The following is a 17,913-nucleotide window of genomic DNA, read 5'->3' on the forward strand; positions in this document are numbered from 1 at the left end:
ACTCTCGTGATTATTCTCTAAAACTAATTGCTGAAGCTCGAGAGTTGGCAGATATAGTTTTTCTTCATGCCATGGTAATCCATGTTGAATTTTTCGACATGGTTCTTGCTCTGCCCAATCATGCATTTCTTTCTGTGACATTGCTCCTGCTACCCTTTCCACGAAGGTTCCTTGACTCACCGCCCCAAGTATTTCATGTTCAGGAATGATCGTCTTCGATTCTTGATCATTTTCAAGCCTTTCCATGTTCATTCTTGACAGAGCATCGGCCTTTCCGTTCTTAGTTCCTGGTCGGAAAGTGATCACGAAGTCAAAATCCGCGAAGTACAATGACCATCGAAGCTGTCTCGGGGTAAGGGTTTTTGCAGATTTCAGGAATTTCAAGTTTCTATGGTCTGTGTACACGGTCACCGTATGTCTCGCTCCCAATAGATAGTGCCTCCACTCTTGGAATGCGTCTTTGATCGCCAATAGCTCTTTTTCAGTGATTGTGTAGTTAACTTCAGCTGGTGTTAATTTCCTCGATCTGCAAGCCACTGGATGGAGTTGTCCAGTCTTCTTGTGTCTTTGTGAGAGGACCCCTCCAATTGCTAGATCTGAAGCGTCAGTCTCCAAATAGAAGGGTTCACTGGGGTCTGGGTGTAATAGAATCGGTGCGGAGGTAAACTCTTTCTTAAGAGATCTAAAGGCTTCTTCAGCTTCCTCGGACCATTCAAATGGAATTCCTTTCTTGAGCAATCGAGTAAGGGGAACCAATTTGTGCGAAAATTCATTTACAAACCTCCGGTAAAAATTGGCAAAGCCAATGAAGCTTTGCAATTCTTTTACACTACCAGGAGATTTCCATTCCAGAACTGCCTTAACCTTCTTCACATCCATCGTGATTCCACCAGGTGTGAGCACGAATCCAAGGAATTCCACCTCTCTCACACTAAAGGCACACTTTTCCAATTTAACGTACAAGTTATTTTCCTTCAGTTTTTGTAGAATTTTCTTCACCTGGCCTGGATGTTCTTGTTCAGTTCTGGAGTAAATCAATATATCGTCAATATATACTATGACGCATTGATCAATATACTCACTCAAGACGCTATTTATAAAATGTTGGAAGGCTGCTGGTGCGTTGCATAAGCCATAAGGCATGACCTGGTACTCGTACAAACCTAGTTTAGTTCGGAACGCCGTTTTCCACTCGTCTCCTTCTCGTACCCTGATCAAGTGGTACGCCCCTCGCAGGTCTAGTTTCGTATAAATCTGTGCCTCTTTAACCTGGTCCAATAGTACAGAGATGAGAGGAAGGGGGTACCGATTCTTGATGGTGACCTTGTTGATGGCTCGATAGTCAATACAAGTTCTTAACTCGCCTTCCTTCTTGGGCACAAAGAATAAAGGGGAGGAGACCGGAGACTGAGATGGACGGATAAACCCGTTGGCCAGATATTTCCCAATGTACTCCCTCAGGTGTTCATTCTCTTTTTCTGTTAAGGCATACACTGGACTGCAAGGCAATTGGGCACCTGGTTCCAAATCTATTCTGCAATCAAATGACCGATGTGGCGGTAACTTCTCAGCCTCGATCTCATTGAACACTTCCTCTAATTCCTTATATTCAGATGGTATTTCACATGTGTGAATTACACCCACAGAATTTTCTTGCTCACACAAGGAGGTTGCTGGTCCTGATTCTTTAGGTTCCACAAGATGATTAAAACAGTTCTCTTTGCAGAAGTCTGAATTCATCTTCACAGTTCTTGCTCCCCAATCAATACTTGGATTGTGTTCCGTTAACCACGGCAGGCCCAAGATAATCTGGAACTGAGGAGCATCGATCAAATTGAACTGGATAATCTCTTGATGTTCCTCGTGAAAAGTTAATTCTACTTGCTCCGTGTGACTAGTGATTGGTCCAGAGGAAAGATTTGTTCCATCTACTGCTCTTACTGGCTCACTTCTTGACTTCAAGATTGATCTTAGTCCAATGCTGGCTGCATATTTGATATCGCAGAAGTTCCCGGTTGCCCCTGAATCGATCATAACTGATACCTCAGTCAGAACGACATTCCTGAACCTTAATTTCATTGAAATCACAAGGTGTGGAGATGAAGACTGTAAGGTATTGGCGATATGGTGTTCTCCCGGAGTTGTCTTATCCTCTGCACCTACCAACCCAACTCCTCCTATTGGGGGTGCTTGAAGTTTTCCTTCTCCTTTGAGAACATTTTGGGCTTTTTTGGACAAATTCTGACAAAGTGTCCATTCCCTCCACAATACAGGCACAAGTTACTCTGCCGTCTTCTCTCCTTCTTCTCCTTGGTCAGAGGGCCCCGTACTACTCCAATCTGCATAGGTTCAGTACCAGATTGACTGTCTGACACTTTTGTTGAATCATTTCTTGTTCTGTCGAATCTTGGCGTATTAAATTTAAAATCCTTCCGTCTTTCACCCCTCCTTTCACTTTGACGAAAATCTATCTCCAGAACCAAATCGATTAAGGCAGAAACATCGGTAGGTCTATTCGGAATTTGGGCCAAAACATCCTTCAGTTCGTCTTTCAGTCCGCGATAGAAGACTGCTGCTCTCTTGCATTCCGGCCAGTCCGTTTCTACAACCAATTTATTGAATTGAGCAAGATATGCTACAAGATCCTTGTTACCCTGCTTTAATTCTAAAAGTTCGTTATCGGTGGCTTGAGAAATTTTTCGGCGATCAAATATCCTCAAAAATTATTTTTTGAAATCTTCAAAATTATAAAGAAGAGCATCGTCTCTGGTGACTAAGGGCATGGACCAGCTAGCGGCATCACCGCTCAGGTATGACAAAATAAAGGCTACACGGGACTGTGCGTCTGGAAAAATCGAAGGACGGCACATAAAGTGCAATGAGCATTGCGTCAAAAAGATTTGAGCCTTCTGAGGGTCACCACTAAACCTTTCTGGGGGGGCTAGAGGAATCCCAGGGGATAAAGAATGAACGACATGTGTTGTTACACTAGAAGTGGGGCCTATGTGTTCACCTTCAGTGTCTGGGAATTTCAAACTGGAAGTTGGATTAAAACTAGAAATCTTAGCTGCCAGCTCGACCGTTTCCCTCCTTGTGTCCATTACCTCCTGTCTCAAACCTCTATTTTCATCTCTAACTGCGGTTAATTCTTTTTGTATTAAGTGTAGGACCTCACCTAGTTTTTGCAATTCCAAACCTTCAGCCATTCTGTTCGGGCGCAATTAAAAACGTGGGCACTTCACTCTGTCAGACCCTTTCTTAATGCGCAGGAACAGAGATGCCTTTTCCCGACACCACCTCCGAGAACCACCAACGCAGCACAGAGATAAGATGCGTTAATGCCTTCTCCAGAGGGGGTAGGGGGATTGGATAAAATAACAAAAGAGAAGAGACTGCCACTGGTTGTCTGCTTCCTGTTCTTATCTTCTTTTAGCAGAGTTGACTTCTGGTTAGGTCGTTCTGGAGGCTAAATAATATTAGACTTATTAATTCTACTAAACTTCCATCCTTCCTGTGTAAACAGTCTATATTATTAACCCCCTTTTACATACCAGCCTTCTAACTCAGTGTTGCCTCTCTTCTATGTGTTGGACTGTTTTTTCCTGCTCCGTTAACTCGCTCCTGTCCTTTTCTTAGAGACGTTGTAATACTAATGCTTCCTTATCTTGTACTTGGCAGGGACAGTTTGTTGAGAGCTGTACTAACAACACTTATTTCCTTATTTATATCATATACTACAGTACTAATTGTATTCTAGACTTAGCTCTGGTTGTTTCACGTAGACTCCAAACTCTTCACTCGGCACTCCTGTCAGAAGTTATCTCGGTGAATAGAGCCGACGCGCCTCACAGACGCGTAACTCTCAGACAAATGTTTCAACTCTTCATTCGGCACTTCTGTCAGAAGTTATCTCTATGAATAGAGCCGACGCGTCTCACAAACGCGTGACTCTCAGACAAAAGTTTCTCCTCCTTTAAGCGGTGGGCGGGTTATACAGTTGTGCCGTTGCGCATGGGTTTCCTGACGAACACTACTTCAAAAAATAAAGGTAGCGCTCTAGGAGAGAACACCTTTTCATGCAGGCTCTGCAGCGGATGAGGACTAACTTCAGAAGTTCTTTTCCTCTGGTAACCAACGGGAAAAACCCGCACTAAAACTAACTCGGACTCACGGGGAAACGTTACCGCTAGGGTGGCGAACTCAGGTGAAGTGCGCCAACGTTCTAAGTTGAGCGCTTCACATAGAGTTCTGAAACAGTAGGAAAGACTAGAACGTCAACTCTCCCTGAGCGTCGGCCATCTTAAGGTTCCTAACTTCCCAGGCCTCGCTCCAAGTCAGAGTTTTCAGGATCTTTTGACATTTCCTTGGTTGATTGGTACTGATAGTGCAAAGAGAAGGCTCCTTGTCAGCAGTGGTTCTGACACCCCTACCTCTGATAAACGAAAGGGTGATGACGTTGGGTCAAGCAAAGATCTTTACTACATTAGACTTCAGCGCAGCATACCATCAAATACAACTACAAGATGAGTCAAAAAAATATACTGTGTTCATCACACCATAAGGCACAGATCAATTTTCGCAGATTACCCTTCGGCCTGTGTTCAGTGTCAGCTGTATTCCAGCGCACTATGAATCCATTGTTCAGTGGCATGGAAGGTGTTGGGTCATTCCAGGATGATGTACTGATTTACAACAAGACAGAAGTATAACACCTAGCCGTTTTAAGGAAGGTTCTTCAAAGGATTCAGGACAGGGGTCTCACATTGCAAAAGGACAAATGCTAATCACTCAAAGGAACTGTAGAGTACTTGGGTCATCTCATCGATGAAAATGGAGTACGACTCAAGCCGTCCTTGATATCTGCCATTTCCTGTTCACCAAACCCAACAAATAAGGAAGAACTTGCATCCTTCTTAGGCATGTGCGAGTTCCACTCCAAGTTCATACAACATTACGCAGCCAAGGTCGAACCACTTCGAAAAATGATAAAGAAGGACGCAGAATTAATTTGCAATGAAAAAAATGAGCATAAAGACCATAAAGAAGGAACTCGAGCAAGAACCATCACTCCAGTCATTCAACGAAAAATTGCAAAGCACTGTAACCACAGATGCCACCCAGATCGGGCTGGGGCAGTGCTCAGCCAAAGGACTGAAAAAGGGGAGAAAATCATCGCATTCGCATCTCGAAAGTTAAGGGTCCCAGAGATACACTACTCAGTAATTGAGCGTGAATTATTGGCTTGTGTTTGGGCTATTACAAAATCTTTAAGATTTTTGTGGGGCAGGGAATTCACCATCTGCACTGATCACAAACTGTAGGTCAGTATACTTGAGGGGAAAGGTTCTAGTCGACCCTCGCCGAGAAGTTGGCATGCAAATTGCAGTAGTATCAAGTTAGGATGGAATACATTCCAGGCTGAGTAAATGTGTCTGCAGATTACTTGTCACGTGCCCCCAGTAAGGAAGAATCTGAGTGGGATGAGGATGAGGAAAATGGCTTACTTGTTGCATGCTTGTTTGAAGGTCATGAGTCCAATGGTACCATTACAAAGTCAGAATGGTTAGAGGCGATAAAGGATGACAGTGTTTGAAGGAATTAAGAAATATGTGGTCAGAGGTTGGCCACATGAAAGGACATTAGACGAGGCTCTCAGACCATGCAGGAAAATTAAGGAAGACATCCGTGTTGTCGAAGATATCATTCTCCGGGGTGAGACTTTAATAGCACCAATGTCCATGCGGAGCAGGTTGGTGGCAATAGCCCACAAAGGACATGTAGGGATGACGGGCACCAAACAGAGATTGAGGGAAAGATACTGGTGGCCCTCCATGGATCATGACATTGATATATTTGTCACTTACTGTTCAGTTTGCACTGAGGCAGACAAAACCATGACGACACACCATTGCCCAATGACATTTGTTGAACTACCTGAGGGTCCCTAGATCAAAGACGGCATCGACTTCATTGGATCAATGAATGCTTTGAGTCTAGAGAAACGCTATGCCATAGTATTAATTGATTACTTCGGCACGTGGGTGGAAGTCAGATTTGTCTCTCAAACCACCACGCGTAAAGTAGTTAACTTCTTGAAGAAATTGTTTTGCAGAGAAGGTTTCCCTCATCAGTTAGTCACCGATAACGGTGTGCAGTTTGTATCCTCCGAGTTGGTCTCGTACCTAAAAAAAAGGCATAGAACATGTGAGGTCCTCTTTATACCACCCACAAAGCAATGGCCAGGTCGAACGGGCCAATCGCTTGATCAAAGAAACTATCCAAATGCCTTTAAAATCCTACTTTCCTGTTGAGGCAGCACAACGCACCAGGTTGTGGTCGTACCGCACCGCCCCTCACAATACCACTGGTAGAACCCCTTTTGAAGTAATCGGGGGTAGAGCAGCAATTACACAATTGCAGCCACATTGGTCTTTGGCTTGGACAAAATGGGAAAACAAGAACTACAAAGAGAAAGAGAGCAGGATGAGATGTCTGGTGGACAAACGCCAGTAGCGCATGCACATTAATTACAATGCAAGGAATGTTGTGAAAGATGTCTGTAAAGGCAGGTGATGTGGTGAGAGTGAAGTATCCTAGGAAAAGATCAAACATGAGCAACTACAGTGAACCTAGGCGTGTGGTCAAAACCAAGGGCACTGCCGTCCTCCTCGACAATGGCCAGTGGTGGAATGGTTCAAATGTGGCTATAAGCAGGATCCCTGAGCCTGTGAGCAGGCCTTACGAGTTGCAGAATGATGCACTGGCATCCTCTGCAAAGGCAAGAAAAAGGTGCAGTGTGCGGTGCTAGCACCGATTCTGCAACTGGTGATCTCCCCAATGTGTCTCCTCCAGGGCTGGCAACTAGTCCTGTTGATACTGTTTGGGACAGGAGAACAATTGTTTCGCCGTAAGATTTAAAGACTATGCAATGTACTAGTTCACCTTTAAAGAAAAGTAAGAGAAGGTTTCCTCTGCCTATTTGAAAACTGTGTAACTTCTTAGTTCATCTTAAACGGGAGAAGATGTAACATGCTGCCAATGCTCACCCTTTACTTCTGTCCCTTCCCTCATCTGTCCCACCTATTGTTCCAGTGCGCGTGGGTCCCGGCGCATGGTTAGAATGTTCGTGTGGAAGCAGAAGGGAGCCGTTGGTTAGCAGCATTCTGATGTGACTCACCAATAAAGACGGTCCCATCCACTGCTTGTCTCCTCGTCACTACAGTTTCCTCGCTTCTGTGTTCAGTATTATTAGGCAAGCTGTGATCACTGCATTATTGTGCCATGAACTAGGCTGGCAACAGTGTCTAATATGAGAGTCTTGAGCACCTCAGTAGACAAGACACTGGCTTGTTCTTCTGCCCAGGTGCCTTCTTGAAAAGAATTGAAGCAAAGAACTCCATGTTGGTGCTTAGCGAGAGCCCGCTTTAGCCTCCAGTGGGCGCTAATGAGTGGCGTACTGCAGGTACAGCGCCCGGGCACACAGATGTTTACATTGAGCTATTGAAATATCATGTTGTGGCTCATGTACCTCCAATGCTTTCTTCTACACATTTTAGTATGTTTGGACCAATTGCGCCACCATATGCCTGGTGTATGAAGTGCAAGCAAGACAGACTTATTGCATGTTCAGCATTACATTTATTAGACATTGACTAACAGTGACATAGTTTAGACACTTTTGGCCTGCATTCAGATATATGTTGTAATATTCCCCTCCCTTCTGTAGGCTCGTGCTATGTCCTTCTGGCATGGACCTTCCGGGGTAGGACACTCACTGAGCTTTTGCAAACCCAACTTTTCCGGGATAACTTGTCCATCAACTGTGTGACCTCTGGCCTGCGCCCCCAGGCTGAGTGCCTGCGCCCCCAGGCTGAGTGCCTGCGCCCCCAGGCTGAGTGCCTGCGCCCCCAGGCTGAGTGCCTGCGCCCCCAGGCTGAGTGCCTGCGCCCCCAGGCTGAGTGCCTGCGCCCCTAGGCTGAGTACCTGCTCTCCTGCTGGCAGCTCTGACCCTCATCTGTTAGGGTGGCAGCTGAGAATGTGGAACAAACGTGTCTGTTGTACCTGGGCTAACCTGAGACTTCTCTCTTATCTCTGGACATAGGTATCCTGCAAAGGATCCCTGTGGTGACTCAAGGGCACTTTGGTGATGGACTGTGCTCTTGTAGCCACAGCCTTCACTGAACGGCCACCTCGAAGGTTCCTCATTAGCCAGCAGTCCATGCTGATGTCATGCTGTAGTCCAGTGGTACTGAAAGTACAGCCCTCCCGACCTTTACACGTGGCCCCTGGTTGAACAATAGCACTAGGCTGCTCTTTACTTTACAAAGCACTAATACTCCTAAAGATAACAAATAAATGGGAAGTGTTGGACTTGGCCCTTTTGGCAGGTTCACCCCTAAACTTTTTGCCTTTTAATGTGACCTGATGTTAGTAGTTTTTGGCCTCTGCGCACTTTAGCACTGTGTACCAGTGTAAAGTACGTGCGCTCTCTGAGTGTGTGTGGTGAGATTGGCCTGCCCTCCCATAGGAATGCATGGGGGATATGTGTGTCCATGTTAATTCCTGGTGTGAGAGGAGTGCAGGGTCAAGTTTAGTATGTGCGAACTCGTGAGAATAAATGCTGCGCAATGGTGTGCGCAGATGTATGGTGACTGGTGGAGAAATGTCACTTTTAGAAGTTGGCTTTTCTGTGTACAGTGGGTCTGCCTGCCTGATGTTGAGTGCCTGTCTGGCTTGTGATTGACAGGGGCTGGATGGGGTGGTTGGCTCCAGGAGCCCGGGTGAGTCTGCCCAGTGGTGAATGGAGAGATCTGCATGTAGATGGGAGGGAGGAGTTGCACCTGGGACCTGAATAGGCCTGTGCCTTCCCTCCACAATGCTGGCTCCGCCCCCTGTGGTGTGTCTGAGCACCTAGCCCCCACCTGACAAAAGAGAGAGGAGCTGAGCACAACAAAGTGCTCCAGAGCTCCCCCAAACCAGTTGCATCTGGTTTTCCCCCAGCCCTGTGCGGTGTCACAAAGGGAAAAACGGTATAAATGAAGGGGCTGTGACCCCATAAATAGGTTCTCTCTGCTGTGCTGGTCCTGACGCTGGGGGCTGCTGCTGCTGGGCTCCAGGAGGAACCACCACAAGGGACTGCCTCCCTGCTGGAGGGCCCTGTGTGCTGGCCTGCCTGAACCCAGCCTTGTGCCCCCTGAACCTAGCGCCTGGAAGAGCGCTTTACTTGCCTTTATTTTGGGGAGAAGCGCCTTGCTGATAGGGAAGAGCGCTTTATTCTAAATTGACCTAAGGAGGAGCTGGCAGTGTGCAGCGCGCTGCTGCGGTGATTATCGAGGGAATCCCTATGTGGGGATTCCTCTGAGCTGCCAGTGGAAGCGGGTGCCCACCCCGCGTTATTGCCGCCTTGAAGGATTGCTTTTATCTTAAAGTGGGTGCTCACCCCGCATTGCGGTGCTCGTTGGCGGGTGCCCACCCCGCTTATGACTTAGTTGCTTAACGGGAGCCTACCCCGTATTGCCTGTGAAAAGGGATTCACCGCCGTGACCCGGGCTGAACCGGAAGTCTGGCACCCTTCAGGGGGCGGGCCGTGAGACGGAAGCCGTGTCCGGCAGGAAGGGAGAGAGGCAGCACTGCGGAGGGCACGTGGCTCTCCCGAAGGCTGGGGAGAGCCTCGCGAGTGCGGAAGTCAGGCGGGAGCCCACCCCGCCTGCATGGTCCTGCTCTGAGATTAAAGCGGAGGGGGCTCGAGGCACAGTGCCGGTGCCTACCCCCACCGCGGTTAGAAGAGACGTGCCGCAGCCATCTGGGAGCGAGGTGGAGGGAGCCGGAGGCACATTGTCGGTGCCTGCCCCTGCCGCATACCAGCCCCGCGCAGTCCGCAACCAAGGATCGAGACGCCACTGCAGGAGTCCCGGTGAGTTGGGCTTCGATCTGGCATTGTTGGGGGCATTTTTCTTAAAAGAGGAGCCCCGGGAAGGAGAGGCTCCCCAGCCTTTTCGTGATGCCAGCTATTTTCCCCACAGTCCGTCCGCTGCACAGTGAAGTTCACCAATTGGGTTGCAAGCTGATATTTGGAAGTCCCGGAGTGGGACTTGCATACTGTGGGCTTTGGGGCACATTGTATTAGAAGTCCCAGAGGGGCTTCGGTGGCACAGTGGTGCCCGCGCTAATTTCGTCTGGGGGCATATTGTTTCTAAAGACCCAGTAGGGGTTCAGGAGCACCGCAGTGCCAGCCCCATATTACCTGGGAGGCATTTTACATTTAGAGTCCCAGACAAAGGGCTCAGAGGGCACGCTGGTGCCCATGCTAATTTTTACAGCTGCCCAGCAAGTAGTGGGCAGCTGCCACGTTTAGGCCTGATCTTTTGCTGCGTGCGGAGCCAGCCCGGTCATTCTGGACACTGGGCATTTGAGCCCCTGTGAGAGGCCAGTTGTCCTGGGGCCAGGTTCGGTGTGTTGTGCCCCCGATTGAAGCACACTGTTTTTTATGCTAATCTGTTACCCAAGGTGTTTACGCTTGTGATGCTATGGTGCTGATGCATAATGTAGTTATGCCCCTGAGGTTCATGCAAGTTATGTGTTATATCTAATACTAAGGTCATACTTTTACCAGTAGTTACTGGTGTTGCTCTACAGTTACTATTTGTGCTACAGCTACTATTTCTACTAAGGGACGGTTCGGACAGTGGTCCATGTGGCCCTGTCATGTGTATATAGTCCCCTGTATATATTGCCCAGTGCCAGTTGGCACAGTGTATATTATGTAATTATGATCGAATGGGTTTATTATAATACAAAGGCTATTGTTATATATAACCTTGTGTGGAGTTTCTTATGTGGTGTGCCTGGGAGGTTGTTGCTGTGTGTGTTGCGCAAACGCTTTACACATTGCCTCCGGGATAAGCCCGACTGCTCGTGCCAAGCTACCAAGGGGGTGAGCAGGGGTTATCTTTGGCGTGTAACTTCCTTGCCCTGACTAGAGTGGTGGTCTCTGCCTGGCTTTGGCGCAAGCCTTAGCCAACCAGAGATCCCATTTCTAACAGGAAGCATTTAGTCAAACTGAAGTAAACAAAAAAGCACAGAAGCTGTCCTGCACCACTTAACTTTAGAAACACTTGGCTTCAAATGACATTTTGCAGCAAACATGTAAAATATGATAGCCCCTTCAAAATTCAAAACCGTGTATTTCATTAACCTGTAGAAGCTTTTTACCTCAGTACATCATAATATAAAACTGACTTGCATTTCTTCAGATGACAGTTTTCAAACCTGAATTTAGAAACATAAACATTTATGCCTCTCCTCCCTGGGTAATAATGCCAATAGGCAAAGTAAAATAAAGCAATTGCCCAGGATCACACAGTTTGGCCAAGTGCTGAAACCGGGAGTGCTCCGAGGTGCAATTAAACCACTACATTTACATGTGCCTCTTCAGCTGAACTCACCTTGCACCTCCCACACCCTGAAATATTTGGCCCCTGGTAAAATGTTTGCAAGTATCCACGCTGTCCAACCAGGATTTCCGTCCTCTCTAATGTATAGCTCTACGCTGCCTACAGGCTACTTCAAGCTCTCATCACGGTCGCCCCAATACCGTCAACTTTAGGGGTCACCTTGGACAGAGCTACTCCAGTGTCACCATCTTTTGGCTTAGAGCAGTGATACTCAAAGTCCTGCATGGGGGCTGCATACGGCCCCCCTGACCTTTACATGCGCCCCCCTCGTCAATAGCAGCACTGGGCTGCTATTTACTCGACTCTGCACCTAACATCGAAAGGTGATAAATGAACAGGAAAGCATCTGTTCGAAGATTAATTGAAGTTAAAGGAAGGAAATAATTAGGGTGTCCTGCACTGTTTAACCTTAGGAATGTTTGCATTTTTAAAGACCTTTTGCAGCAAAAGTGTAAAAAAATTATAGTCTCTACAAAATTCAAAAAGTGTGTTTCATTAACATGCACAACCATTTCAGTTTAGTACATCCGATTATATGCGTGTACTGATGTTTTTTTTTTTTTTTTTCTGAAGTGATTGTTTCCAAACTTGAATTCAGAAACATTCATTCTTCCCACCACCTTGACTACAATGCCAACAGTGAACTAAGGCGCACATTACATGTTCTGTGCACCCTTTTGTGTGCCTGGTTTCCTATTATACATTAACAACATTTTGGTTAATTAAATCAAACATTGGAGAAGGTTTTGTGAAGTGCACATCCTGAGTTTGAGTTACTCGTGATCATGAAGAAAAAGGAGGGAAAATGAAACTAAAATTATTGCCTAGGATCACACAGTTTGGTCCAGTAGGGAAGCGGGGATTAATCCCAGGTTTTCTAGTCATATTCGATGTATGGCCTTCGCTTCCCCTACACCCACCTTATCTCCAAACCCATTCCCCCAACCCTGAACACCACCCTGCAGGCATCAATGTGGCCCTCAGTCACATCACAGACCAAACGTTTTGGCCCCTGAGAAAATGTTTGTTAGTACTTCTGGCTTAGAGCGATATTCTACATTCCGACCAATAGGCGGTCTCCACACTGGGATGCAGGTAGAAAGGTTTGTCCTCTGCAACTGTGATCAGCTTCCCCAAACGGGAGCTGGGTGCTGGTCACACTTTTTCCTAAAGCGCCTTGCAATGCAAGTAGCTCAAATCTCGAGCCTTTCGCTGCTCAAAATGTAAACCGTTCCTGGATTGGATGCTTCTCCGTACTACCTTGTTGCTTTCATTGGTTAGTGACTTACTCTGTACTGATGTTATAAAGTAAAGATTTTGTATTTCTCTTTGTAACTGAGTGGACTCTCACCTTCACAGCCCTCAGTCCAGTTTCAACGAACTTCAACTCCTGCGGCGCATCATTTATTTGTTCTGTAAACTCTGCTGATTTTATTTTAGATTTTTTTTTTCTTTTAAGATGAGATTGGCTTTTATGCCGTGCCTGCTATCTGGACAATGCTGCTTGTTGACTTTGCATGCTTATGGGTGGTTAACATAGGCCGTTGGTAGTAATTCACGTGAAATGTTGTCTTCTGCAACAGCAGTATGCAAAAATGTTCCCTCCATTCTGGCTCGTTCAAAACGACCCATTTAGACCCATCTGTTTCTTTTTATCTCTAACAATTGTTATTTTTAATTGACAGGATGCAAATACAATTAAGAAACTTTTTTCTCTGAAAAAGTCTGAAATTGACCATTTTGAATTTGCTAAGTCAAGCCTCCGAATCAGGTACTGTGCGTATTTTATGCATCCTTTGTTTAAGTTTGGATGGGGGGTGTCTTTCTAGAGCGTGTCTCATTTGTTATCCGAGGTGGTGGGCTAGGAATGCGAGTACCGCAGCACTTTGATGTTACAGGAGGGGCGGCAGACACTTGTGCGACCCTTCAGTAGTAGGGATCGTGCCAGCAAGATCCTAGAGGGGCTTTCCCTCATGTCTTTGGGGGCGTGACCCCATGCAACTGAGTGTAAACAGCTTGCCCCTGCGCTGTATTGGGGACCCTGGCAAAAAGAGGCTTTCAGAGAATGCACGGACTACGCGTCACCTCTTCGTAGTACACAGTCAGTAACTCCGCCGGGTATGCCCTCGAAAGGGGAAAAGAGTTCCTGTGGACTCCCCAGATGTCACCCTACAGGCAGTTGCATTCATTCCCCCCCCCCTCCTTCTCTGCCCCCCTCCCCCCACCCCAACAGTGGGAATCTCTGTCCCTTTTGTTAAAGCAGGCTGGGTGCCACCAGCATAGTGAAAGATGGAGCGGGTGCTTCAAACAGCTGCTGAGCCCTCCACCAAAGCGCTGCTCCTGGGGGCAGTGCCCTGTCTGTAGTAGGGTGCCCGGTCCCAGTTGGAGCCTGGCACACCGAGTTAAAGGTGTGACTCGGTGCAAACTGGGAGAGCCCCCTTTAGACACTGCAGCCCCAGGTCCCACATTACTAACCTCTGCATGGTTGCTTATGCTAAGCAAATCCGTGCACCCAGGATTTTAAAACCCTTTGTAAATTGATGCCAATTTTTGTGTTGTGTTGCGACACTGTGATATTAATTTGGAAAATTAATGTGTATTTTTGATTAATGTGGGCCGTAATGGTTTGCAAATACTGCAGTCTTGTTGGTCCACGCACATGTTGACGATCATGAACCTTAAAGGGAATTTATTTATGCCTCCACATGCAACTACCTGTCCGCTGTAAATAAACACTCGTGACAGCCATGAAGCAGCCACCTGGAATCGGCAATTGCAAACTCTTCTGGGACTTTATCCTGCATAGTGGAGGCTGGCAACAGCTCTTTTCTACATCTCCTTAATGTTGAAAAGGACTGTTTACGTAAGTTCCCACGATCTCATAACCATGATAGTCAGCGCAGGCAGCATCGCTGCTTGGGATCACTCTTTCTCCACCATTTTGCAGTAAAAATCACAAATCGTTATGGGTCAAAAACAGTGACACTTGAGGCTGTTCACATATCCTCACAAAACCCTTGACGTTTTCTGAACAAACAGTAGTAAAGGCCGGATTAAGGTGGTGGTGAATGCAGCCATAAGACATAGCTCACACAACAGTGTCTGCGACGCACATCGTAGAAATGTACAAATGCACCTCCTTGCTATAGCCATATCAGTGAAAGCATTTGTAGGCAATTAAACACGTAATTTGAAACAATGGTGTTAATAAACCTGCAATGACACATGTAGGGCTGCTGTGCAAAGGTAAAACTGAATATTCTTTCCACAGTTGAAGTTGCACTGTCCTAATTCATGAGGCTGCGTCTCGCTGCCCCAGGCACAGCTCTCCCGCGCTGCTGCACTGCTCTTCTTCCTCTGTTTTTTACTGCTTTCTCATCCCTTTCCTCCTGTGTGTTCTCCTGCTTTTACCTTGTTTTTCACTGCTTTCCCCTTTATTCCCCCCCATTTTGAGTGCTATTCCCTACTTTTGCCTAGTTTGTTACTCCTTTCTACCTCCTTCCCCTCCTTTTTTTAAGTGTTTTTTCCGGATTTTCACTGCTTGTTTTTTCCCTCATTTGTCGTTCCAACCTGCTGTCCGTTTTTCCTCCCACCCCCTCCCCGCCCCCTCCCTCTTCCCATGACCTACGTAATGGAGGCTACAGCGTGACCCCATGGTGCAGGCCCAGCTCTCTAGTGCTGCTTCACCGCTCTTCCTGTTTTTTAGGTCTCACCTACGCAGCGCGCATGCGCTGTATAGGTGGAGACCTCTTGTAATCGACTTACTTTTTTGGCCAAAAACGTGCACATGTTGCATTGCTTTCAATGGCACCGCGTGCACGTTTGGCGATTCCCTTGTGGGAGTGAGCTTGAAACCATCTGTTTGTAATTAAGTTGCAAACAGATGGTGCTCTTGGCTCGCTCCCGCAAGGGAAACGCTCTGCGAGTCTCGCTTGTTTAACTGTGAAACTGAGCGCGGCGCCGCTTCACGGACACCGCGCTCGGTTTATTTATATATTTCTTAACTTTAGCACTGAGCGCAGCGCCCACTTCAAGGACACCGTGCTCAGTGTTGAAGTTAAGAAATATATAAAGAAACTGTGCGCGGTGTCCTTGAAGCGTGCCGCGCTCCGTTTTAAACTTAAGCATTTGCAATGCAATTGGACCGATTACATTGCAAATGCTTGTTTTACCCTGCTTTGACTACTGATTTCATGGCTGTCAGCCCGAAGGCTGCTGGGTAGGCGCCCAATGACCTGGTCAGGAGAAAAAGTGGACTCGGCCGGATCGGAGTGGGGCTGGGAGACGAGGCAGCGCCCAGGCCCAGTATCAGATGCTTGCAGCGCAGAGCACGGCCTTCCACGGGGAGGGAGCGTTGTTGAAATAATAAGAATGGCATTTTGGTTTATATCGGCAGCAGAGCGCTTCTCCCTGAGCATTCCCAGCCCCTCCTGTCCGCATCACTGACTGATGGCAGCTCCAGTGCCCCTCCTTATCGGGAGGAGGGGGAAATACCTTCCTTCCTGAAATCCGGACCAAGTCCCGAAGATTTCCAACCTGAGGGCCGGGATTTGTCATTTTATGACTTCTTTATATCATAAGAGAAAAAAAAAACAACCTTACCAAATGAAACTTAACATGCGTTCCTGACTAACGGACTTTTGAGGTGGTTTCTGATTTGAAAGGAAAGAGCAAATGGCGACGCGTGTAGTCTTTTTAAATAACTAATGGAAACGTTCTAACGTTACTGGTTAATTTGATGTTCCCTGGGCACAATTACGAGGCTCAAGAAAGATACAAAAACTCGTCAACGGTTTCACTAACACAAGGTGGATGTACTTTTCAGAGATATTTGTAGATTGCTGCTCTTTTCGGGATTCACTGAATGCCAAGGTGTGGATCTCGAAAATCTACAAGAGCCGTACATTTTCAGCCCAACCACGTGCCTGCTCTCGGCTAATGAAGCCTGCGGGCCATCAGTCGTGCCGACGGTCCACGGGAATAAGTGTGGCAGAAATGTGCAATGACGTGTTTTTTATTCTCCACCTGGAAAGTCTGAGGTTGTTTTGCCACATGGAAAATGAGGGGTTGTTTACAGCTTTCACGAGTGTGATAAGCCACTGGACACGTCGGTGAATAATCACGGTTAGGATTTTGTTGGTATTCACAACATTTCACAGTGGTCGCCACCTTCCACTGAGAACCTCCTCATTTAAGCCCAAAAAAATAGACTGCAGAATGTCCACAATACTGTCTTATTTCCCTCACAGAACCTGCGTCTAGAGTCCGATGCTTTTCCCCAGCATCATGTTTTTGTTTTGCCTAACAGAGCACAAACTTTCTGGTTGCAAAACACCTTTTGTGGGCTTACCAAAAACTTACCGTAGGCTTACGACCCACCCATTGCTTGGCACTGGTTGGCTTTGTTGCTCTCATTGCTTTCTTCTTAACTGATGGATTGCCTTCCTCCTCTTGTGTTTGCCTCCATGTCCGGAGCAGAGCCTATTTACTATTCTTTTGATTGGCTCTCTAGTTTCCTTCCACTACTCACTTTTATGGAACTACTGAGAACGTATGCGTGCTACTCCCCCTCCCAAATAACCACCCATTTTTAATCTCCGATTCCTGGGCTGCGCTTTCTCGCTCGCTTACGTGCTTCTCCTCCTGCACTCAGTTTTGCTTGGTCCTACGTGTGCCGCTTTACTTCTTAACTCACACACTCCCTATTACTTTCCCTACACATTAGTTTGTTTCTCTCTCACCCCTCGCAGAGTTGTGGTCCTTTCAATTATTTTATTTATTTTGTTATATTGAACATCAATAAAAGATTTTTACTGATCGAAGTGGCAAACATCATCTTGGACCTGTAAATAAAAAAAATAATATGGTAACCGTGTCATTCAGTAGGCAGGCATCAATCACACAGGCAAGTGCCTATGAATTGCCCAGCAGCATCAGCATGCCTTGAATTTAGTTTTCTTTTTGCTGGTGCGTTTTGCTTTTGGCCTAAGCTGCACAGCATCTGCAAAAAACATTGGCAAAGCCAGAAGGTTCAAAAGGCAAGACAACTTGGCTTTGCCAGTGGGTGTTTGAAACAGCAGCTTACAAAGGTCTACTTCTCGTAGGCATCTGCTCTCAGCTGATTCATCGGAGCCTCTCCAGAGATCCATGTGAATACAAGGAACTGGTCTTAAAGTGCCAGCTCTGATCCACTTCCAGTCAAAGAGCATGCAATATCCAAGTTGCATGAATTTGGCAAAATCAAAGTGTGGCACTTCTTCTGGGACTTTCTCCACAGAAGAAGGGAGATGGCACCACTTGGTCACAGGAAAATATGCTCCAGGTAAGATGATACAGACTTCAGAAAGGGGTTTCTGCAATATATCCAGACAGTGCCCAAGACCAATGGGACACCCACAGAATGTGTATCTAAGGAGTGACCGCTACACAATATAAGAAGGGTAATCTCATTGCTGGGCAG

The 17,913-nt window shown here is 46.8% G+C and overlaps 1 protein-coding gene across 9 annotated transcripts in view; it reads left to right on the forward strand.

Annotated features, from left to right (window-relative positions):
- The window catches only part of PBRM1 (polybromo 1), a 552,328-nt gene that overhangs the window by 120,325 nt on the left and 414,090 nt on the right, over positions 1–17,913 (forward strand). For all 9 annotated transcript variants that reach the window (XM_085624202.1, XM_085624197.1, XM_085624200.1 and 6 more), the window contains exon 9: positions 13,139–13,224. In XM_085624202.1, the coding sequence (XP_085480328.1) occupies positions 13,139–13,224 (86 nt within the window). The remainder of the gene's footprint in view (positions 1–13,138; positions 13,225–17,913) is intronic.

Source organism: Triturus cristatus, chromosome 9 (genome assembly GCF_964204655.1).
Source record: "Triturus cristatus chromosome 9, aTriCri1.1, whole genome shotgun sequence".
Classification (NCBI taxonomy): Eukaryota; Metazoa; Chordata; class Amphibia; order Caudata; family Salamandridae; genus Triturus; species Triturus cristatus.